This window comes from Chlorocebus sabaeus, chromosome 21 (assembly GCF_047675955.1).
Source record: "Chlorocebus sabaeus isolate Y175 chromosome 21, mChlSab1.0.hap1, whole genome shotgun sequence".
In the NCBI taxonomy this organism is placed as follows: domain Eukaryota; kingdom Metazoa; phylum Chordata; class Mammalia; order Primates; family Cercopithecidae; genus Chlorocebus; species Chlorocebus sabaeus.
Window position 1 is genome coordinate 62,409,582 of NC_132924.1, and position 25,487 is coordinate 62,435,068.

The 25,487-nt window shown below is 38.4% G+C and overlaps 1 protein-coding gene across 2 annotated transcripts; it reads right to left on the minus strand.

Moving 5' to 3' along the window:
* Positions 1–1,428: 1,428 nt before the first annotated feature.
* On the minus strand, positions 1,429–14,981 carry CLDN12 (claudin 12). Of its 2 annotated transcripts, none has more exons than XM_007982217.3 (3): positions 14,592–14,981; positions 12,532–12,621; positions 1,429–4,727 (listed from the first exon to the last, which is right to left on the minus strand). In XM_007982217.3, exon 3 carries the CDS (start codon positions 4,692–4,694, stop codon positions 3,960–3,962), a length of 735 nt encoding a protein of 244 aa, XP_007980408.1. In that variant the 5' UTR covers positions 4,695–4,727; positions 12,532–12,621; positions 14,592–14,981; the 3' UTR covers positions 1,429–3,959. The 2 variants fall into 2 exon arrangements, with proteins under 2 accessions (XP_007980408.1, XP_037860282.1); XM_038004354.2 differs by lacking the exon at positions 14,592–14,981 and adding an exon at positions 14,459–14,561.
* Positions 14,982–25,487: the final 10,506 nt, after the last annotated feature.

Sequence of the window (25,487 nt, forward strand, 5' to 3'; positions counted from 1 at the left end):
TAACTGAAGTAATTTTCCTCTCTGAAATTAATAAGCCATTTTGTACTTTGAGACTAAGTAAATATCTTGCCTCTCATACAAAATTCAGTCAATTAGTTTTAACCCCATTGATGTTTTTCTCATTTTCTTCTCTACTTCTTATTTGGTATTTTACTATAAGAAAGAACTTTTCTTTCTTCCATATTTATATCAGCATGGACATGTGGATTTGTATTTTATTCAATGAGTTATAACCCATTACTATCATTTATTTTGATGTTCAGATTGTCCCAGATTTGGCCAATGGGAGCACCTTCAATCTGGAGCCTGTGAAATTTGATAAGCTCCCACAATTCTTTGAGCATTTCCTCACTTTTTGGCAGAATAAGATGTGCTGGGCCTTGTATAAAACTGGTTGTGTCTAACGCTTCCAAGTAACATGTACTTCTCACTTCTGGTTGGTAAACCAGTCTCTTGTGAACCTGGTTAGCATGAATGGTTTCTCTACCATTTATTCACCCTCAGTGAACCTGCACAACAGTCCACTTTGGACTGTTGTGCTTTAGTGTAACCCAGTTTGAAGTAGCTTCTGATTTCCAGTGCAACATATGGCTCGGCCATCTAACCAATAGAGCCACAGGTTTCAGTGAGAAGTGTATGTAAGAACGGCCCCAACACAGGTGTAATCCAAAACTATATGTTCATCACAGGTTTCAGAAATGTTGAGGTGACATGACTGTCACTTCTGGTAACCTCGAGCTTTGATGAGTATGGAAAGTTCCCTCTACTTAACTGTTTGAGAACTGAACTCCCAGTCTCTAAGATCATAGGCTGAGAAAACTCCATTGATGAGGCAGTCTGGCCCACAACTTGTTTCTTTGCGGACTGCTTAAAAAAAAAAAAGAAAGAAAAGAAGAAAAAAAAAAAAAGCCCAGGGAACTATTAGGACCACAGGACCACTCGGACTACTCTTAGAAATGGATACAGTGTCTTGGCACTTGTGGAATAATAGTTCCATGTTTTCCAATTCCTTTCTAGTTCCTTTTCTGAAACAAACTCCCTGTCACCCAGGCTGGAATGCAGTGGCATGATCTCAGCTCACTGCAACCTTCATCTCCCATGTTCAAGCAATTTTCGTGCCTCAGCCACTTGAGTAGCTGGGATCACAGGCGCACACCACCATGCCTGGCTAATTTTTTTGTATTTTTAGTAGAGACAGTGTTTCACCACGTTGGCCAGGATGATCTCAAGTGTCTGACCTCAAGTGATCCGCCTGCCTTGGCCTCCAAAAGTGCTGGGATTACAGGCGTGAGCCACTGCACTCGGCCTTCGAGGACATACATTTTAGGGCTTTAAATGGAAATGTCTTTTTCAATTTACATACATCTGAGAAACATTTCTCAAAATATTTCACCTTAAAACACTGAGGAAAAAAACAGAAGCAGAAACTTGTAAAAATACATCTTTTAATAAACATCAAGAAGTACAGTGCACTTTTATTGAGGTTTTACATTGTAGTTTACAGCAAACATACTATCCATTGTAGTGTGTATGTACAAGTAAAGTAAACTTAGGTTTTCTCTCCCATGGCTGGATAAACCAAATCTGATACATCCACATTTAAGGTGGTTTTCCAAGTTGGTTTCCATAAAAGGCCTTTAACATTAACAGGCTTTTAACAACAAAAAGGTATCCCTCCCATCACAATGAGAGCTTGATGAGGGCTCAAAAGTGACTTCAAAAACTGTAAATAATTATTTTCCTTTGATGGCTTTAAAAATAGCTACTCATAGCAAATCAGAAACACTAAAGAAAAAAGACAATAAGGAAACAGCTGTTTGTCTAGTGAATCCATAATAAATACCAATTTGAGGCTATAGAATACAAAGCCAAAAGATTCTTATAGGAAAGTTAATGTTTATATTTACAATCTCATGGACTAAAAAAACTGTCTAATATGTTAATGACTGAGTCTACCTTTATTTAACATTGTTTATACACAACGACCCAAAGGATGGTAGAATTCTTGATCATTCTGGACAAAAGCATAGTGAGAGGGGACTGAAATTAACAAAAAGGGAAAATTAATATTAATCTCAAAATTCTACTCATCGTTGTCTTAAAATGATCAAGACTCAGCTACAGCTAAGAAAAATGAAAAGGATCAGAAGTGAAAGAAATCAGAAGCTAGTAATTAAAAAAATCATAACCTTGTGTGCTTTCTACTGACAGCATTTAAAAATGTATACAACTAGATTTATTTGCTATATATATATAAACTAGTGTTGGAATTAGGGGAAAAAGTACCAAATACATCTACACAAATACTAGAATCATATTCAGAATTGCAAAAAGGCATAATAATCTGTTTACCATATAACTAGCTGTTTGTAAAATCTGTAATGGTTAATAAAAAATCCTTATGAATATAGTACTAATATGTAGCAAATTACACTAATTAAATAAGCAGCTCAAATTCATAAGGCTAAAGACCCAATATCCCTGAATTTCTAAGTGTTCATCTCAGTTTTAACATGGTTTTCATCTAATTGTTACCTCATCAAAAATAACTCCTCCATCCTTAATACATCATCATACTTTCAGAAGTGGAGAGGGAACAATTTCTCTACCACTTTTGCCCATTCTCATAAATCAATGCTATTATAAAATCTAGGCTAGCACAGGTGCCTTAAGGATACAATGGACTGAAGTAAACAGAATTTCAAGGTCCAGGATATTGTTGGTGTTGTACAATTTGTCCGTCTGCCAGAAAGTTGTGCCTCTGGTTGAAATATTCCTGGATCAATGATTAAGAAGTTAAGGCCAACTGCCAATGAAGTCAGACTATTCCCCAACCATCAGGTAACATTTTGATCTTCTCTATTAAAATGTCTTACTGGATGGGACCAGCTCTCATACTTTTCATATATCCTCTATAGCACCTACTAAAGTGTTAGGCAGAGATATATGCTCAAGGAAATAATCAGTGACAGGGGTGGGAAATGAATCAAGGATGAATGAATCAAGATTATAGTAAAGCCACACCTTACATCACCTATAACTCAAAAGGCAGTCACCAGAGTAAATCTCTATTGTAGTCACTGAAGAACAGACTTCTTGTCCCCTACTAAATTATGTCTGAAAGAGAACAAATGATTATGGCCCTTTTATTTACTTCTCTTAGCCACTAAGAGATTGTATACGGGCATGAGTACTGCTTGATGGATGATATCTCCAAAAAAGGGTTTTCTGCCTCAGAGGAAACACTAACCTGTCATAAATCACATTCTAATCCCAATAACACAATTTATGGAATCATTAATGTTAAAAATTATTATATGTTATTCATAAGTAGGTGATATTTAGAATGGTGGTCTTAGTCTAACATCATTTAAAATACATTTTACTTTTAAACACTGGCATGAGGTAGAAGAAAGTCACAAAAGAAAGTAATCTTCAATATACTGACACCTATTCATACAATTAGCCCCGAGAGAGAAGAGTTACAGCCTTAAGCTAGATTATTGACTACTATTAAAATATTACCCTTACCTGAAATAAATTTCTTATATTTGAAACTGCCTTTTCTTTGCAGTTAAAAGTATTATAGAAAAAGAAAAATACACACTGAAATATTCATGAAGATTGTATACAACAGCTTCTGCTAACCATGATTCTTTAACATGTTGCTCTAAATTACCTCAATTGTGATGCAGGCCTCTTCCACTTAAATAATTAATTAGATATCAATATGAAGGCTAAAATTCCTTCCAGTATAAGAAGCAAAATAAAAAAATTCACATTTAATATAATGTACTTCTCATAAAAACTAGCAGCACTTCATTCTACCAGGACATACAAATTTGGCTTCATTGATTGGTTAAAAACAAAGGAAAATGTATATAGGTCCAAAAGAGCTCCTTGCACAAGGGGAATGTGAGGCTACAAGAAGTTTTCTTTAACAATTAACTATTTCCCCATTAAGTGGTGTGTGAAACTACTGGAATGTCAATTTCAATGGCAGAGAGGCGAGAGCGTGCTGAATAGGGCTGTGAGTAAGTATGCATACTGGGTGGATGGGAGTACAGTGGTTGCCAGAAAGGAGAAGGCAAAGATTTGCATGTACAATACCAAATAAACAGTATAAGGGAAGTCATAAACAGGCCCCCAGCACTAGCAATAGTGACATACACTGCATAGTCAAATGAAAAGACTGGCTCAAACTTCTTGTTCAGATGGATGTTATAAAAGATGACCCAGATAGATGGGGAGAGGCTCACAGTACCTGCCAGGAAAAATAGCAGCCCAGCCACCAGGTGGCAACCAGCACTATTGACCAGACACTTGGCCAGTTTGATGTTGGGCACTGAGGACCTGAAGGCAGTGTTGCACATTCCAATCAGGCAGAGCAGCAGGGCACCCATGGCGATCAACATGCTGAGGGGTAGGGCAAACTGGAGGACACGCAGGTCCAGCTGGTCAACTGATGAGTACCAAGTAGTGTCGTACATCAGGCAGTCACTGCTCCCATCATACCGGGCACATTTCACCCACAGGCCTGTGTAAACAGTCAAGTTCTTCTCGTTTCTGTTGAATGTGATCAATCGTAATTTTCTCCAGTTGGGAAGCAGAGTCCCTGCAAAGAGGCCTGCTACTGAGGCGATTCCACATAGGAAGGAAAGGACTGTGGCTGCGTGGACATCCCGACAGCCCATGGCAGGCAAGCTTGTGGAGTGCTGTCAGTCAGACTAGGGGGTGACACACAAGAGGATAAATCGTGAGGGGACAATAGCAGAACAGAGCAGGAAGGGTGGTGCCAACTGGCAAAACATTTAATGATGAAATGTCAATGCAAAGAGGGAAAGTCTCTCCCGTTTCCTCTCCGTACAATACAAATGTATATACATGCAGGTGTGTGTGACCTCAGAGCACAGGTACACACACATTTGGTTATTACTGACTGGGTAATGGAGCAACTAAAATCTTTAGTCATCAGTATTTTTCTTCAGAATTAAAAAACAACCAAGATAATGTTAAAATCTCTTACAATTACACCTTCAATCTTCTTGTTTGTCAATAATCGTTCTTTCAAAACACATATATCAAGCACTCTGTATATGTCAGGCACTCATATAGCAAGGGCGCACTCATCAATCATCAGTTAGCTACAAACACCACAAATTCAGCCTCAAATGCTCATGCAGCAGGGGTGTAGGTGGCTCATAAAAGGCAAAGGTGTAGGGAAAGAAGCAGTACAGAACAGGGAAATGGTTGAGAGTCAACTCTTAGCAAGGCTGCTTGAATTCTAATCCCCATCTCCTCACTTACTAGCTCACTGACCTTGGGCCAGATTCAGAACTTCCCTGTGCCTCATTTTCTTCATCTGTGAAATGGAAAGAATAACAGTGCCAACCTCGCAGGGTTGTTCTATGGGTTCAATGAGATAATATAATGTTGAGTGCTTAAAACATATCTAGAACATAATAAATGCTACGCCAAGTGTTAACTACTTCTTAGCGTTCAGTGACCCAGCTCATCACTTGGCATCTGATGTGATGCCAAGCACATCAGAGCAGTTCAAAGAACATTCATTGAATGAATGTTAAATAAGAAAAAGCAAACTGATCTCATTCCTATGTACTAGGCACACGAGGAAATTATAAAAAGTAAATGAGCTCATCTCCAATGAGTCAGTCAAATGAAAAGATGAGAACATTGGTCCCTGAAATTATTCTGCTTAATTACTTCCTTGTTGATTCAAGATGACCCAAGTGCTTTTCAGGGAAATCTACAGCACTTGTTGGTTATTACTACTACTGTTCATATAAGATGAATGCAAACATTTTTCAAGTAATGACAACCTATTTCTATTAATGCTATTATAAGAAAAACAGTCACCAGGCCTTTCATTACAAATTAAAAGGCCATGTTCTTTTTCTGTATATGACAAACTATAAAAAGCTTGCATTATATTCAGTTTTAATTTCCTCAAGGGTCTGATATTCACTCTCGAAGTAGGACTCAAATGTTTTTTCTCTGCCTTCTATAATACCAACTATGAGGAAATAGAGCAGACTACTTCAATAAGGTTTACTTTTTTTGGTCAGAGCATGATGAAGGGGCAAGGTTGAGAATAATTTTTATTGCTGTATACAGTTCCATCATCCTTTGCAGAATCAAATATTATCTGCTGGGATGGTGAAGTTTTGTTTCTAAGTTTTTAGGATCAGAAAGACAATTATGACCGAAATGCTAGGAAGCTGGCTTAGAATATGATTCTTATGAATTCCAGTGGAAGGGCACAACGTTCTTTAGAAAACAATGTTATTTGCATATTTAATCTAGTCATATAATACAGGAATAAATTTTTCTTTTTTTTCTTTTTTTTTTTTTTTTTGAAACAAGTCTTACCCTGTTGCCCAGGCTAGAGTACAGTGACACAATCATGGCTCACTGCAGCCTTGACCCCCCAGGCTCAAGCGATCCTCCCACCTCAGCCTCCTGAATAGCTGGGACCACAGGTACATGTCACTATGTTAATTTTTGTTTTTTGTTTTTTTGTAGAGGCAGGGTTTTGTCATGTTGCGTAGGCTGGTCTCAAACTGTGCTCAAGCAATCCACCAGCGTCAGCCTCCCAAAGTACTGAGATTACAGGTGTGAACCAGCCCTCCTCCCTCCTTCCACCCCCCAATTCTTCTTCCCTTTCTTTTTTTCTTTCTTTTAGAGAACTGGTTTCACCATGTTGGCCAGGCTGGTCTCTATCTCCTGGCCTCAAGCAATCTTCCTGCCTTGGCCTCCAAAAGTGCTGAAATGACAACCTGGGATTATAGGTATGAGCAACTGCGCCCAGCCAGAATAATTTTACTAACCAAAAAAATGCCTATGTGTACATACATATATATTCAAATATATACAAAGCATATATAAATGTGCAATATAAAATCAGAGTTTAACCATAAGTAACCATTTTTAAAGCTCTCAAGTTAAACATGGTTAGTTCTAAGTTTTTCCATTAGTATTAGTTTACTATTTATTATGTTACCTTCTGTCAATATTATTAGAAGTAGCAATTGTTTAAGAAAATTTTATGAAAGGGAGAGACAAATTACAGTATTTTTTTCCATGCAAACTGGGAAAAAGTTGTCTTGCTTAATTGTGGCAACCAAACACCTCAGTACAGCAATGGAAACTAGTACAGATTTGAGAATGTTTGCACTGGAAAAAACTACTAGAGATGCCAAACTCTAGGATACAGCTCTCTGGTGGTCTTTGCTTATTCACCTATCTCCCCCATACAACTTGTGTGCCTGGCACACAAGTGATTCTAGGATTATTTGAATAAACGAGTAGTGGGCTCTGTACAAAGACCCCAGTAACTCACAAAGGTGGGCCACTGGTAATGAAGAACTGTATAAGGAAGTAGTTATTAGTAAGAAGCAATCATTTATTCAACAAGTACTTACATCGTGCTGAGTGTCTAGCATACACAAAACACTCTGTTAGGCCCTGGAAAAACACCAAGACCACTGAGACCTGGACCTTGCTCCCAATGTGTCTATAGACAGACTTGTGGGAAAAAACAGCTGTTTTATGTAAACTTAGGCCCTGGAAAAACACCAAGACCACTGAGACCTGAACCTTGCTCCCAATGTGTCTACAGACAGGCTTGTGGAAAGAAACAGCTGTTTTATGTAAACTTAAAGTGCTGGTGGTGAATCAACTGTATAATTACTACATATCAAGTGATTATTGTTAGGTGTTAAGCAAAGTGAATAAGGTACCTGTTCATAAAAATTTATCAGCCAGGAGTTAAAGACTGAGAAATGAAGGAGAATAAGGATTTGATTAAAGTTGTGAAGACATAAGAAAAAGGTTCCCTCTGTTTCTCTCAAGCTTCAGAAGTCTTCAGATAACTCACTCAAAGTCCTAATACAATCACAATTCCTTCTTGCTTTCAGAAGCAGTATACTGCCTGGGCGAATTGGCTCATGCCTGTAATCCCAGCACTTTGGGAGGCCAAGGCGGGCAGGTTACTTAAGGTTAGGAGTTTGGGACCAGCCTGGTCAATGTGGTAAAACCCCGTCTCTAATAAAAACACAAAAACTAGCCAGGCATGGTGGCACGTGCCTATAATCCCAGCTACTCAAGAGGCTGAGGCAGGAGAATCGCTTGAACCCGGGAGGTAGCGGTTGCAGTGAGCCTAGATCACACCACTGCACTCCAGCCTGGGCAACAGAGCACGAGACTCTGTCTCAAAACAAACAAACAGCAACAAAAAACAGTAGTAGTATAGAAATAATTGGAATTTCAATGTAATTGAGATTTCTCCAATCAAACTGCCCTGTAACACTGATTCCTGAAATGTAAATGGAGTGAGAAACAAGATCAGGATGTATAACTCTATTATTAATAAACTCCAGGCCAGGTGCTGTGGCTCATGCCAGTAATCCCAGCACTTGGGGAGGCTAAGGTGGGAGGATAGCTTGAGCCCAGGAGTTTGAGACCAGCTTGGGCAACATAGCAAGACCCAGTCTCTACAAAAAAAAAAGAAAATTAATTATTAAAATAAATTCCTATAATTCTTAGCCTATAGACTATCAAATGACATTAATGAAGAGAGGTGGGGCAATATATATTTCAGTATGAAGTGCTTTTAACTGTAATCTGCATCAAATCAATACAAATATTATATTGGTTCTCTGAAATTGCCTTTGATGAAGCATTTTTAGCTCAGATCTCAGGGATGGACAAAGGCCTATCTATACAGAGTCAACAAGGATACCATGGCACTTTTTCAGAAGGGAAGTACTATTAACCTTTAGCTTAATTCTTAAGCTAAATTTTGGCCTGATGCTGGAATTAATGTCTAGCTCCTTGTAGCTTCTTTTGGCTACTTCGCTTTTATGCCCTGTTCTTAATTTCACATGGTTATGGTTTGATAAGTTATATATCCAACGAGAAAGAGAAAGTAATTTATTTTAAGACAGGGTCTTTGAGCTGAGATCCTGGGCTCAAGTAATCCTCCTGCCTCAGCCTCCTGAGTACCTGGGATTACAGGTGCATGCCACCATGCCAGGCTAACTTTTAGGTTTTCTGTAGAGATGGGGTCTTGCTATGTTGCCCAGGCTGGTCTTGACTTCTTGGGCTCAAGCAATCCCCCAACCTCAGCCTTTCAAAGGGCTGGGATTACAAAAGTAAGCCACTATGCCTAAAGTAAAATTTTATAGGATAGTTTGGGGAAAGAATATGTTTGATGTTTTAAAACAAAGATAATGCTGACTTCCAGATTAGGATTTGTTCATACTTGCAAGGGTAAAAAGACTACTCTTGTCCTGTGTCATTTAGTTTTAATCCACAATAATTTTTTTCAAATGCAAACCTCATCCGCCATTCCATTTCTTACCATTCAATAAGTTCCCATTTCCCACAGAATAAAGTCTCTAAAGTTTCCAATCCTCCCCATAGCTTACACCACCTGATTCCTACCAAATTCTCAACCTTCTTATGTGCCACTCTTCCACCCTACACACTACAGTCTATGCAGCCACACCACCTTTCTTTTAACTTCCCAAATTTTCCACTTTCTAATTCGGTTAAGGGCCTTCCCTCATGGTCTTTCTCCTAGAACTTTCTTAATTCCAACCTATTATTTGCTTGGCTAATATTTACTCATTCTTCTAGTGTCCAGGGGGCTTGCCCTAAACCTCCCCCCACCCCTGGTTATATGCTGTGGTAGCATTTTTGCACTTTTTCTTCTGTAGCAGTGATCATTCTTATAATTCCTTGTTCAGTGTTGTTTTCTTTCCCATCAGACTGTGAATTCCAGGACAGAGATCCCTTTGTTTTGTTCACTGTGTCCTATACTGGCACATAAAAGGCACTCAATTATTTTCTGAATGAATGAGCAAACAAATGGAGGTTCTGTATAACTCTAGTCAGAATACACACAGAAATTTAGTCTCAGTTCCATTTGCTTCATTTGGGACAATTCATACCACCCCGCATTCTGATACATCCAGACTGCTTCTAGACTGTGCCCCTGCCTTCTCCTTTTTGGCCAAAAGACTCTCCCATTTTACAAAACAACATTCATTTTCTTCCCCCAGAAACCTGTGCTTAGCAAAGACGAGGCCATCCTTAGGTACCTACATGCAGACTATGCTTCTAAGAATACATATCTAGGTTTAGCAACGCTGGCTAACTTCAACAATGCTTTGAAAGTCAATTATTCCTGGCCGGGCGGGGTGGCTCGTGCCTGTAATCCCAGAACTTTAGGAGGCCGAGGCAGGCAGATCACAAGGTCAGGAGTTCCAGACCAGCCTGGCCAATATGATGAAACCCCGAGACTCCATTTCAAAAACAAAAAGTCCATTGTTCCGGTGTTGATTCTTCTGTTTTCAACTTAACAGGTATGTCATGAATTAGACATACTTCTCTTAAGAGTGGTTAATATATCAAATTAGTATTTAGTAAAGCTAAACAATATATATATTTTTTAATGGAGAAAAAAACATCTTTTTGCCATGTGAAAACCCCTAATTAGGGACTGTGGAAAATGTGCCAGGCTAAGAACACTTTAACAAATCTGACAAGCAGTCATGAGTACTAGCTGGATGACAGCTTTGAGCTACGTCGTACATACACCTAAGTGTGTCTGTTGTTTCCATCTAGGAAGCTGCTTGGTATTGTTGTCCAGGAGACCAAAGACCTGAATACCACTCAGAACCTATCATTTACAAACTGGACAAGTCACTTATGTCCTCTGAACCTCAAATTTTTCATCTGTAAAGTATACCACAAAGTAGTAAAATCATGAATAGCAAAGTCCTTTGTAAACCAGAATACGGTCAGAAATGTAAGTCAGTAATGATTATTAGCAGGCTTATTTACTTTTTTCAACTAGAAACATACTTTTCTTCTGGACCCTCAGCAAATGACCACAGATGGTTATAGTTATATAACAAGAAGGACAGAACATTCTCTTTGGAGACACTGACCAAATCAAATATAGACTCTATTTCAAATAACCACTTCAGATTTGTCATTTGACCCTCTGTTCCACCATGACTTTCAGAAAAGAAGATAAAATTTGGTACACAATTAAATGTTATCAAAGACATAATTTCAAATAAAAATATTTTCAAAGTATATATTTTCTATGGTTTTTAATAGAATTTAAAGAAGGCTGGAGCAGGAACAGTGGCTGAGAGCTTTAGGAAGTCACAGATCTCATAGACCCTGCACTTTTTTTTCCAGGCACAATTCTGAGTTACAGTTACAAGAGAGTTACAAGAGGACATATGTCTAATAGCAGCTGGCTTCTATTTTTTTGAGACAGGGTCTTGCTTTCTTACCCAGGCTGAAGTGCAGTGGTGCAGTCATGGCTCACTGCAGCCTCGACCTCCCAGGCTCAAGCAATCCTCCCACCTCAGCTTCCAGAGTAGCTGGGGCTATAGGCATGTGCAACCACACCTGGCTAATTTTTTTAAATTATTATTATACTTTAAGTTCTAGGGTACATGTGCATAACGTGCAGGTTTGTTACATATGTATACTTGTGCCATGTTGGTGTGCTGCACCCATCAACTCGTCAGCACCCATCAATTCGTCATTTACATCAGGTATAACTCCTAATGCCATCCCTCCCCTCTCCCCCCTCCCCATAATAGGCCCCAGTGTGTGATGTTCCCGTTCCCGAGTCCAAGTGATCTCATTGTTCAGTTCCCACCTATGAGTGAGAACATGCGGTGTTTGGTTTTCTGTTCTTGTGATAGTTTGCTGAGAATGATGGTTTCCAGCTGCATCCATGTCCCTACAAAGGACACAAACTCATCCTTTTTTATGGCTGCATAGTATTCCATGGTGTATATGTGCCACATTTTCTTAATCTAGTCTGTCACTGATGGACATTTGGGATGATTCCAAGTCTTTGCTATTGTGAATAGTGGCACAATGAACATACGTGTGCATGTGTCTTTATAGCAGCATGATTTATAACCCTTTAGGTATATACCCAGTAATGGTATGTCTGGGTCATATGGTACTTCTAGTTCTAGATCCTTGAGGAATCGCCATACTGTTTTCCATAATGGTTGAACTAGTTTACAATCCCACCAACAGTGTAAAAGTGTTCCTATTTCTCCACATCCTCTCCAGCATCTGTTGTTTCCTGACTTTTTTATGATTGCCATTCTAACTGGTGTGAGGTATTTTTTAAAATTTTCTCATACAAACAGGATCTCGTTATGTTGCCCAGGATGGTCTCAAACTCCCAGGCTCAAGGGATCCTTCCACCTCAGCCTCTTAAAGTGCTGGGATTACAGGGCTGAGCCACCATGCCCAGCCCTAACTTAATTCTTGATGGTAACATTGAGAGTTCCTTCTACCTATAATTTGGGTTTTCTGAGAAACTGTAAGTCATCAATCATTGCACTCACAAGAGAGGTCTGTCCTAAACATTTATTTTGTTGAACAAGAGGAAAAAAGAGTCATTGTTGGCAGACATGGTAGCAGGAGGGAGGGAAATAAGATATAATTAAAGGACGTACTTACCCTTTGAGGTACCTGACAGTTCCAAAACAGCTTTATTCAGCTTAGAAGATAAACATGCAGATCTGAATACACAGTAGCAATAATCTGAGCCTGAAGAAACAGGAAAAATACTCCAAATTAACACAGTACTTCTCTAAAAGCTCTGCTTGAATTCCCATGAATTAGAAGAAATGATTAGGAATCACCTAAAACCAATGAAATGTTATACTAAAAAGGGCAGATAGTAAATTTTTTAAAACGGCAGTTGAGGGGTGCAGTGGCTTACACCTGTAATTCCAACACTTTTGGAAGCTGAGGCGGGATGATCACTTGAGCCGGAGTTCAAGACCAGCCTGGCCAACATGGCAAAACCCCACCTGTCCTAAAAATACAAAAATTAGCCGGGCATGGTGGCTCATGCCTATAATCCCAGTTACTTGGGAGGCTAAGGCACAAGAACTGCTTGAACCTGGGAAGCGGAGGTTACAGTGAGCCGAGATTGCACCACTGCACTCCAGCATGGGCGACAGAGGGAGACTCTGGCTCAAAAAAAAAAAAAATAAATAAATAATAATAATAATAATTAGCCAGGTGTGATGGTGCACACCTGTTGTCCCAGCTTCTTGGGAGGCTGACCTGGGAGGATCACTTGAGCCCAGGAGTTTGAGGCCACAGTGAGTCATGATCATGCCACTGTACTCCAGCCTGGATGACAGCAATGATCTGTCTCAAATAATACAAAAATAAAAATTAAAAGGCTGTTTATTCCTTAATTCATGCATTATATATGAGAAATATATAGAATATAGAAAAATACATAGAAATAGAAGGAAAAAATTAACTCATTTTGTGACTTGAGAATATAGGAGAAATGGGGATGAAAAACACTTTGCTGTCTTGGGAATATATGATTTATATTTAATGAATGCTTTAGATCATTTTCATGACTACGGTGAAAGGATAAGGAAGGTGGGGAAGATTGTGCAGTTGTCTTGGAAGCAAAAGAAATTTTCTTTTAAATTTTAAAAAAGGACACTGACAACAAGACCAGACAAAATTGATCTGAATTCTGCATCCTGAAATTTGCAACTAGAATGCTTAAAAAAATAGTTCCACCAATGGCTCAACCTGACATTTGAAGATGCTTCTATATATCTACTTTAAACATTAGTCACTTCCTCTTCAAATACCATTTATCTCAAACAGGTAAGATGAGAATGGAAACTCACTATTATGTGCGCCTGAGAGTTTCCTGGATTGAGGCGTTCATCACTAGCACTATTATGATCATTATGTAGAATGCTCTCTACAACTGGCTGCTCGGAGATTTCAGTCCAGTCCCCCACAACCCCTCCCCCACCCCAAATGTGTTTCTTGAGTTGATATCAAGCATAATTCCTCACTCCAAAGTCAGAGGAAATCGCTTTACAATTAATAACACACATAGACTCCTTGGACAATCATTTTAAGTGAGGTCACCAAGTCTGACCTTTCCCGTGGCTATGGGCCCCTTACAAGGCCGGGAACATAGAACTTACAGAAAAGCAAAACAAGCTCCCAGGGCAATCCGCATCCCCCCCCGCCCCCCTCCGCCCCCCTCCGCCTCCTCTCCTCCTCCCTCTTTTCGAAGAGCCCTGTGCTTAGTAGACGCAGACCTGGCAGAAAGAAAAAAATGCCCTACTATTTACAGCCAATGGAGAGAGACCGCAACAGCGACTGTTAACGCTCTCAGAGCTAGCCCATCCCTGCAACACTGAGTGGGTTTGAACCGCAAGCAGGTCATCATTACACAACCAGCATCAGCTGGTTACTCAAAAATAGCAGCTTGGGCTCCCCCACAAACCCGCGCCAGCAAAGCTCCCAGCCCTTGGCGGTTCCGGCAACACACCTCGACATTTCCATACTCCTGTGTACAAAATAATTTTTTAAAGCCTTATCAAATACCTACTCAATTTTCACATCCACAGATGTGGTCAGCGTTTTCCAATGCTCCCGATTCCCCTGGATTTAGCTATTTTACATAAAATCCTCAGTTATTTATGCAAAAGACCCAGAAATCGGAACATCTTGACCACACCTACCTGCTTCTCACACGCAGGGCATTTTACTCGCCCACACTGAGGAGCCTCTTGGAGCGTCTCCCTCTCAGCGTCCCAGGAAGTGCGTTCCCAGAGAGGCACACCGGAGGCTTCTGGGAGCGCAGTCAGGTTCTCCCGTGGCCCTGAACGGCAATGCCCTGGATGGCTGGGACTACAATTCCCAGAATCCACTGGGCCGCCAGCCGCAGGCAACATCCTGCGACCACCTCCTGCCTTTCCCTTTTTCCCCCTCCACCTCCCCGGATTTCTCTTGCACCTTATGTTCTGTCTAGAATTGGGTTATCGGTTAAAGAAAAAAAAAGGCAAAACGAAACAAAACTAAAAGTAGTTTTGAGTTGGGTACCTAAGTAAATATTCCCCAGTGAAGGTGACTTGCCCGTAAGAAGGTTAGCAAAAATTCTTAAATCTGGATTTTTTTTTTCCCCTCAAAGGTTTATCTAGGCACAAAGTAGAAAAGCGCTCAAAGTCTAGAACCAAACAGCCCAGATTTGTATGGGGCTTTGCTGTGTATTGATTGGGTGGCCCTGGGCAAGTTATCTATGTCTGGAAGTTACCTGTTAAAATGGAGATAAGATCTCATAATATGATCATCATACTGTTGTCTTGAAAATTGAGGGACCTAACATAGCTAAAGTATGGAATATATAGCTAGCTATTAGATATTTGAACTAATTTTACTCTCCCACACAATTTCTACTGTCCTGTCTCTTTCTCTGTTGGCTTCTCTCGAATGTGAAGTCCTGCATTAGTGAATGAATATTTGAATTAAACTAAAGGATTCCAAAGTCCTAAATAGCAATGATCTGAGTTTTTAAAAAATAAAAGATGCTGAAGTGTTGTGATGCCTACTACTTCGAAATGATCACACACACACACACACACACACAAAAATGGATATAAAATGTGGCAAAGTGTATAATTGTTTGATTCATGAAGAATACGTTTATGGGTGTTTCTTGTACTATTCCTTCAAATTCTCTGTATCTTAGAAATTTTTCAAAATAAAAAGGAGAAAAAGTATCATAGTTTATACAAAAGGATGGCACCCATCCCAAGTAAGTATAACCTTGGGCAAGTGAGGTAACCCCTTTGTGCCTCAAGGTCTCATCTGTAACAGTATATCTACATCAGAAAATTGTGATGAGGATTAAATGAATTACTATAGAGATGGCTACAACAGTGTCTGACACATAATGACTATATGTTTGCTATTAGCATTTTCCATTTTGTGTTGCTCTAGTAACAATGAGACTATTTGTCAGAGACTTTTTAAAAAGGGAGGGTAGAGAGGCTACTATCACTCCACTGCTACCTCCTTCTTATGTGTGATACTGCTTTAGAGGATAGATAAGGTTATCTAAGGCCAGAAGCAATCCAATCCCAAAGCCAGACCGGGAAATGTAATAATGAGGAAGAAAGATAGCACTGGGTGGTGAAAAGATTTCTGGGCTCCAGGCCAGCTCTGGCAATAGCAGATGGATAATAGCAATGTGACAAAGGATAATCACTTATTTCCTCTGAACTTCAGTTCTCTCATCTATAAAGCTGAATTGAATCAAATAACTATGTACAAAATCATTTTGTAACTTATTTCTCAATTGCTGATGAATGCTGCCTGATTAGAGGACTTGAGCTGGGAGGTACAGACAATTGATTACAATAATTTAAAAAATCACAGCACAAAAAGGAAGGAAAGACAACCCTATTCCTAGACTTACTGTTCAAGCTGGGGTCTAAAATGCCTGCCTCTAGCATAGCAAAGATGGAACAGAATACTTAAATACCCTGTTGGAGTTCAGTAGTTAAATAATTGGAATATAATTCTCAAAAATACTTTAGATAAGAATTTAGATCTGCAATTAACAATCCTGTCTTTCCTGTTTTTCTCATTAGAGATTCTTTAAGGAGAAAGTCAAATCTTAAATTTACTGCCGTGTACCATTCACCACCAAAATTCTACAGATACTCCCATTTGGTCACTGCGTTAGCTTTCTATTGCTGCTGTGACAAACTATCACAAACTGAAAGGCTTAAAACACAATAAATTTATTATCTTACAATTCTGGAGGTCAAAAGTCTGACACAGGTCTCACTGGGCTAAAATCAGGATGTCAGCAGGGCTTTTTTTTTTTTTTCCTTTTTTACTGATGTGTGATAGATGTACATAGTGTTTAGAAGTAGATATGATCATATAATATATTCATATAATTTGTAAAGATCAAATCAGTGTACTTGGGATATTCATCACCTTAAATATTTGTCTTTATGCTAGAACCATTTGAATTCTCTTCTATTTTGAGATGTACAACACATTACTGTAAACTATAGTCACCATACTGATCTAACATTAGCTTTCAGTTCTTCTATCAAACCATATATTTGTACCCACCAATCAACTTCTTTTCAAACCCCTCTTCCATCCTACCCTTCCCGGTCTCTGGTGACCACCAGCCTATTCTCTATTTTCATGAGATTCTTTTTTTATGTCCCGCATGAGTGAAAACATGTGTTATTTGTCTTTCTGTACTTGGCTTATTTCACATAACAGCTTCTAGTTCCATCCATGTTGCTGCAAATGAGGATTTCATTCTTTCGTAATAGTTGAATAATGTTCCATCGTGTAAATACAGCACATTTTCCTTATCCATTCATCCACTGATGGGCATTTAGGTTGATTTCATATTTTGACCATTGTGAATAGTGCTACAATACACATAAGTGTATTGATGTTTTTCCAATATATTGATTTCCTTTCTTTTGGATATACACCCAGTAGTGAAACTGCTGGATCATATGGTAGTACTATTTTTAGCTTTTTTGGAAACTCTATACTATTCTCCATAGTGGCTGTACTAATTTGCATCCCCATCAACAATGTACAAGAGTTTCCCTTTTGCCTCATCCTTGCCAGCATCTATTATTGCCTTTTAGATAAAAGTCATTTTAACTGGGAAGAGATATTGTAGTTTTGATTTGCATTTCTCTAATGAGTAGTGATGTTCAGCATTTTTTTGTATACCTGTTGGCCATTTGCATGTCTTCTTTTGAGAAATTATTCAGATCTTTTGCCCATATTTTAATCAGGTTATTTGTGCGTGTGTGTATGTGTGTTTGCTGTTGTTTGAGCTCCTTATATGTTCTTGTTATTAATCCCTTGTCAGATGGGTAGATTGCAAATATTTTCTCCCATTCTGTGGGTTGTCTCTTCACTTTGTTGATTGTTTCCCTTGCTGTGCAGAGCAGTTTAGCTTGATATAATCCTATTTATTTTTGCTTTCATTGATTGTGCTTTTAAGGTCTTACACAAAAAATCCTTGTGTCCAAGACCAATGTCCTGGAGGGTTTCTCCAAAGTTTTCTTCTAGTAGTTTCATAGTTTCACATTTTAGGTTTAAGTCTTTAATCCATTTATATTTGATTTTTGTATACTGTGAGAGATACAGGTTTAGTTTCATTCTTCAACATATGAATATCCAATTTTCCGGCATCATTTATTGAAAAGACTGTCCTTTCCTCATTATATGTTCTTGGTGCCTTTATCAAAGATGAATTGGCTGTCAATGCGTGGGTTTATATCTGGGTTCTTTATTCTGTTCCATTGGCCTCTGTGTCTGTTTTTTAAGCCAGTACCATGCTGTTTTGGTTACTATGCCTTTATAGTTAATTTTGAAGTCAGGTAGTGTGATGTCTCCAGCTGCGGTCTTTTTGCTCAGGATTGCTTTGGCTATTCAGAGTCTTTTGTGGTTGCATATAAACTTCAGAATTTTTTTAAATTTCTGTGAAAAATGCCACTAGTATTTTGATAGGGATTGCACTGAATCTGTCAATAGCGGTGGTTAGTCTCATGTTCACAATATTAATTTTTCAATCCATGAACATGGAATATCTTTCCATTTTTTTGTGTGTCCTCTTCAATTTCTTTCATCAGTGTTTTATAGTTTTCCTTGTATGGATCTTTCACATCTTCAGTTAAATTAATTGCTAGGTGTTTTATATTCTTTGGAGCTATTATAAATAAAATTCCATTCTTGATTTCTTTTTCAATCATTTGCTTCTGGCATATATACATACTACTGATTTTTGTATGTTAATTTTGTATATTGCATCTTTACTAAATTTGTTTATTAGTTCTAATAGTTTTTTGGTGGATTTTTCTAAGTAAAACATCATATCATCTGTAAACAAGGCTAATTCAACTTCTTCTTTTTCAATTTAGATGCTCTTTCCTTCCTTTGCATAATTGTACTGGCTAGGACTTCCAGTACTATATAGAATAAAAGTGGTGAAAGTGGGAATCCTTGTCATGTTCTAGATCTTAGAGGAAAGGCTTTCAGTATCTCCCTGTTCAGTATGATGTTAGATATGGGTTTGTCATACATGGCCTTTATTATTTTGAGGTATGTTCCTTCTATACCCAATTTGATGAGTTTTTTTTTTTTTTTTTTTTTTTTAATCAAAAGGGGATGCGAATTTTATCAAGTGCTTGTTTAGTATCTATTTAAATCATATGGTTTTTGTTCTTGGTTCTGTTAATGTGGTGTATCACATTTATTGATTTGCATGTATTGAACCATCCTTGCATCCCTGTAATGAATCCCACTTGATTATGGTGAGTGATCTTTATAATGTTTTGTTTTGAGAAAGAGTTTTGCTCTGTTACCCAGGCTAGAGTGCAATGGCGTGATCTTGGCTCACTGCAACCTCCACCTCCTGGGTTTAAGCGATTCTCCTGCCTCAGCCTCCCAAGTAGCTGGGATTATAGGCATGAACCACCATGCCCAGCTGATTTTTGTATTTTAGTAGAGATGGGTTTTCGCCAAGTTGGCCAGGCTGGTCTTGAACTCCTGACCTCAAGTGGTCTTCCTGCTTCAGCCTCCCAAAGTGCTGGGATTACAGGCATGAATCACTGAACCCAGCCTTTAACATATTGTTGAATTTGGTTTGCCAGTATCTCAAAATTTGTTGAGAATTTTTACATGTATGTTCATTAGTGATATTGGCCTATAGTTTTCTTGTTTCATTCTGTCCTTGTCTGGTTTTGGTATCAGGGGAATTCTGGCTTCATAAATGGGTTTGGATGTTTTCTCTCCTCTTCAATCTTTTTGAACAGTTTGAGTAGAACTGGCGTTAGTTCTTGAAATGTTGAGTAGAATTCAGCAGTGATCAGGTCCTGGGCTTATTTTTTATTTATTGATGGGAGACTTTTTTTTTTTTTTTACTCATTATTGGTTTATTGAGGCTTTCTATTTCTTCATGGTTCAGTCTGGTGTGTGTGTATATGTGCATGCATAGGGCTTTTTAAATGTAATACATCTGGAAAGAATGCATATATAAAGAGTTGAGACATGAGAAATCATTGGTTCAACACTAACGAATCTATAAGAATTAGGATTGGGGAAAGGAAAAGATTACCTAAACATTTTTAGAAATTGGGAACTGAAACAAAAATAAGCTGATAAATCCCTATTAACACTTATGAAGAGCCTTCTTAAGACTCTTTCCATGATTTTACTAAACTAGAGAGCCTCATCTGGCTGCTCTAGGGTTCCTCATATGCGAAACAGAAATAAGGGGATTCCCTGACTGTTCCCAATGTTGTTAAGTGTTCTCCTCACCCTCACCTCACCCCCAGCTTCTTAATGGAGTAGGCCTTCAGTCTCATAACTTGAAAGGATGTGGATCATTCCATAGATGTCTTCTAGCACCTCCTCTCATATTTTCTGTACATACCAGGTCTCCAGCTTCATTCTAGGAATAAAACATATTACTGAGTTGCAAATCTATGCTAAGGATATAAGACAATGACTGACAGAAAAATTTATTTTAAATTACATATTCTGGGAGGCCGAGGCAGGCGGATCATGAGGCCAAGAGATTGAGACCATCCTGGCCAACATGGTGCAACCCCATCTCTACTAAAAATACAAAAATTAGCCAGGTGTGGTGGCATGCACCTGTAGTCCCAGCTACTGGGGAGGCTGAGGCAGGAGAATTGCTTGAACCCGGGAGGTGGAGGTTGCAGTGAGCCAAGATGGTGCCACTGCACTCCAACCTGGTGACAGAGCGAGACTCCATCTCAAAAAAAAAAATTACATATTCAATCCAGTTAGTGTATTTCAAAGGTGCAATACTTTTTTTCATTTATTAATGAAAGAAGTTAGGAATTAATTTCCCCCCAAATCAGGAAATGGCAAACAAATATCTTTGAAAGTCACAGTCACATATATAGTGCATACTAGAAAAGAGGGACAAGACAGGTTCCACACACTTTCATGAGTATCATCAAATACTGGATCTATTCAAGGGTAGAGAGAAACTTTCAAAAAGTAGCACTTTATTAAATGAACCATTTACTATACTTCTTCCTAAGGGCACTAGATTGAGAACATGTTTTCTAAATGAGATCTAAGAAGTGGAAATGTGGAATCAATCTGTCCTCCTCCCCTTAAGGGCTATCCATTGGTTAATTTAAATAAACAAGACTAAAAATCAAACCCCTCCCATACTCCCCCTCCCAAAAAAGAGGGGGAAAAACTCACTAAAATGTCCCAGATTACTCTCCAGAATAGAACCAGGGAGCAGTTTTAACAATTCAAATTAGTCTGTTATAGAGTCAACACAGCATGCGTTGCTTTTAAACAAAAAATTAAAAAATAAAAAAAATTTTTGGAACAACAAAACAAAAACTAATACTGATCACTTTTCTGACGATACACAATTATTCAAAATTAACTAGAGCTGGGAGAGGGAAGGTGAGGATACCTATGGGCCTTGTCTCACACGAGTGCATGTGTGTTAGGTCCAGGGCATTTGTCATTATCGCAAAAATGAATTTTGATTTTTAATATCTAGTTTGATAAACACTGCTTTTGGTATGATGCCAATACCAGCTGTGCAGAAAAGGCTCTGGAAAGATGTTCATAGGAGCACACACTTGCAGCTCTTTTTCAGTTCTGGAGGCTCCAGGGCAACTAATATTGCTTCATCAGATACATTTTTCGTCCTAATTTTCAGTTTCACTCCAATGCTGCTTCGTTGATTCTCTCTCTGGATGATCTGTTCATTACTGAGCACCAGGAGTTCCAGTACCCTACTATTACCATATTGTTGTCCATTTCTCCCTTTAGATCTATTAATGTTTGCTTTATACGTTTGGGACCTCCGGTGTTGGATGCAGAGATATTTGTAATGTTATATCCTCTTTCTGAATTGATCTGTTTATCATTATATAGTGACCTTCTTTGTCTCTTTTCAGTCTTTGATTTGTAGTCAATTTTATCTGATTTAAGTATAGCTACTCCTGTTCTTTTTTGGTTTCCAGCTACATGGAATATCTTTTTCCACCCCATCACTTTCAGCATGTGCATCCTCATAGGTGAAGTGGCAGAATATACTTTGTTTCATATCCATTCAGCCATTCTATGCCTTTTCATTGGAAAACTGAATCTGTTTACATTCAGAGTTATTATTTGATAAGTACTGCCATTTTTTTTGCTTGTTTTATGGTTGTTTTGTAAGTCCTCTCTTTCTTCCTGTCTTCCTTTATGGGTTAATGATTTTTTCTCATTGTATGTTTTAATTAGTTGCTTTTCACTTTTAATAATCTATTACAGACTGTTGTGTAAGATTACCATGAGGTTTACAAAAAAATGTTATTTTAAGATGACAACTTAGATCACAAAAAAAGTGGAAAAAAAAAACCCCACAAAACTTGTATACTTTAACTCCATGTCCCACATATTTTGACTTTTAGTTATCTCAATTTACCTATTTTTTATTGCCTACCTCTTAACAGGTTGCTGTAGCTATTACTGTTTTTGATAGAGTTGACTTTTGGGCTTTATACTAGAGTTATAAATAAACTGCCCACCAAAATTACAATACTAGCATATTCCGGATTTGTCTGTGTACTTAATTTCACCAGTGGATTTTATATCTTCAAATGTATTAGGGTTTTTTTCTGCATGGTTAGTGTTTTTTTTCTTGCAGATTGCAGAACTTCCTTCAGCATTTCTTGTAAGATGGATTTGGTGGTAGTCTGGGAAAGGACATATCTCTCCTTCATATTTGAAGGATTACTTCTGGTTCCAGTATACTTGGATGACAGGTTTTTTTTTCATGCAGCACTTTGAAAATGTCATTGCACTCCCTCCTGGCCTATATGGTTTCTGTTGAGAAGTCTGTTGCCAGATGAACTGGAACTCCTTTATGTTATTTGCTTATTTTGCTGCTTTTAGGATTCTCTTTGTCCCTGACCTTTGAGAGTTTGATTATTACATGCCTTGTGGTAATCTTTTTTGCACTGAATCTGTTTGGTGTTCCCTAACCTTCCAGTACCTGGATATTTATCTCTTTCTCAAGTTTTGTTATTATTTCTTCGAATAAGTTTTCTACCCCTGCTCTTGCTCAACTCCCTCTGGAACACCAATAATTCTTAGATTTGGTCTTTGGAGGTAATTTTCTATATCTTCTAGGTGATTTTTTCCCCTCAGATATCTTTACTCCCAAAAGGTGATCTTCAATGACTTTCACTCTTTTCTTTTTTCTCCTCTGTGTATTTTCAAATGGTCCGAGTTCTCTGATTATTCTGCTAGATCCACTCTGCTGACTTTTTCCGTTTAGCAAATGTATTTCTCAGTTCCAAGATTTGTTTAACATTTAAATATTTGTTACATTTATCTAATAAGTTTCTGAATTGCTTTTCTGTGTTATCTTGGAGTTCCCTGAATCTCTTTACTACTTTTAATTCTTGGTCAGAGAGCTCACATATCTCCAACTCATTAGGGTCAGTTACTGAGGAAACATTCTTTTGATTCTTCATTTGAAATATCCACTTGCCCTTTATTCACTACAAATAATTACCACAATTTTATTCAAGGCCTCACCTCCTTAGATCAAGATAGGTGCAACAATTTCCATAGGTAATGGTGAATTTAAAATAATAGAAAATCCAGTAATTTATTATTATTCAACATTTTTGTTTTGTTTTGTTTTTTTGAGACAGTCTTGCTCTGTCACCCAGGCTGGAGTTTAGTGGTGCAAACTTGGCTCACAGCAACCTTCACCTCGTGGGTTCAAGTGATTCTCCTGCCTCAGTCTCCTGAGTAGCTGGGATTACAGGTGTGTGCCACCATGCCTGACTAATTTTTGTATTTTTAGTAGAGATAAGATTTTACCATGTTGGCCAGGCTGGTCTCAAACTCCTGACCTCAAGTGATCTGCCCACCTTGGCCTCCCAAAGTGCTGCAGTTGTAGGTGTGAGCCATTGCGTCCAGCCTATTATTTTAAATTTAAAACAGAAAACCCTATTACATACTAAGCAGTGGGCTCTTTTTCACAGATTATTTAATTCCAACAACCCCACATTACCAGCAGAGAAACTGAGATACAGAGTAATTAATATGCCCCAAATCAAGAAGTATTAAGTGGTGGACTTCCTAAAAGGTTGCTGTCATTGCTCAGCTCTATAAACTCAGGACCATCTCCTTATTTTAGATTTCCGTCTCTAAGATTTACTCTAAATGCTCATGTCAGCTATGGCCATGAACTTGGAATGGCCTTACACTATTTTTTTAACCCAGATCTTACGTACATTCACCCTTCTCTGAATATTTGTGTCTTCTCTAAGCTTTATACAATTCATAAACTCCAAAATGTAAACTAACTTGCAGATGCTGTTCCCTTTCTGTTAGTCATATCTCACCAGAGCATTTCCAAGTCCATGACTGTAATTCAACAAATACAGATTAATAAAAATTACTCTCCTTATACTTTTTTTTAAAAAGCCTGTCAAATAAAAAAAAAAACTATCTATTAATTGCAAAATTGGAAAATGTAATTGCAAAGTATATTATCACTGCTAGTTGAGAAGTGAAAAGGGGAAAACAGTTTGTTTTTGAATTACTATAAAAAATCTGAGGCTGGGCTTCTGCAGGCTTTATATGAAGCACAGTGCTGGCATCTGCTTCTGGTGAGGCCTCAGGAAGCTTACAATCATGCTGGAAGGTGACGGGGAGCAAGTATGTTGCATGGTGAGAGTGGGAAGAAGAGACAGAAGGGGGAGGTCCCGGATTCTTTTAAACAACCAGATCTCATGTAAACTGAGCAAGAACTCACTCATCACCAAGGGGATAGAGCTAAACCATTCATGAAGGATTTGCCCCCATGATCCAATCACCTCCCACCAGGGCCCACCTCCAACACTGGGAATCACATTTCAACATGAGATTTGGAGGGAGCATTCAAACCACATCAAATAGGGAAGTGTTAAGTTTTATGTATCCCTCAAAAATTGTATGTTGAAGTCCTAATCAACATTGCCTCAGAATCCAACCTTATTTGGAGATAATGTCTTTATAGAGGTAATCAAGTTAAAATGATGTCATTAGGGTGGGCCGTAATCTGACTGATGTCCTTATAAAAAGGGTAAATTTGGTGACAACCACACACACAAAGAGAACGCCATGTATAGATGAAGGCAGAGATTGGGATGATGCTTCTACAAGACAAGAAATGCCAAAAACTGGCCCCAAATCACCAGAAGCTAGGCTAGAGGCATGAACCAGATTCTCTCTCATGGCCTTCAGATGCAACCAGCTCTGCCAACACCTTAAGCTTGGACTTCCAGGCTCAAGAAATGTGAGATAATAAATTTCATTGTTTAAGCCACCTAGTGTGCTGTACTTTGTTACAGCAGCCCTAGCAAAGTAATAAAGGGAAGAAGGTTCTGAGTAAATTAAACAGTGAGATGTCACTTTACAAACTGTTAGAAATTTGTAGTGCACCATCAAATTTGATAGCACATCTGCTTCTAAGATTCTTGAATAAAGCTACTTAGTGAAGAGGGAGAAGGAAGAAGAGAGTGAAGAGGATTTACAGA

Coding starts and splice junctions, on each gene's coding strand:
- CLDN12 (XM_007982217.3), bottom strand. CDS start 4,694: ATGGGCTGTCGGGATGTCCACGCAGCCACAGTCCTTTCCTTCCTATGT.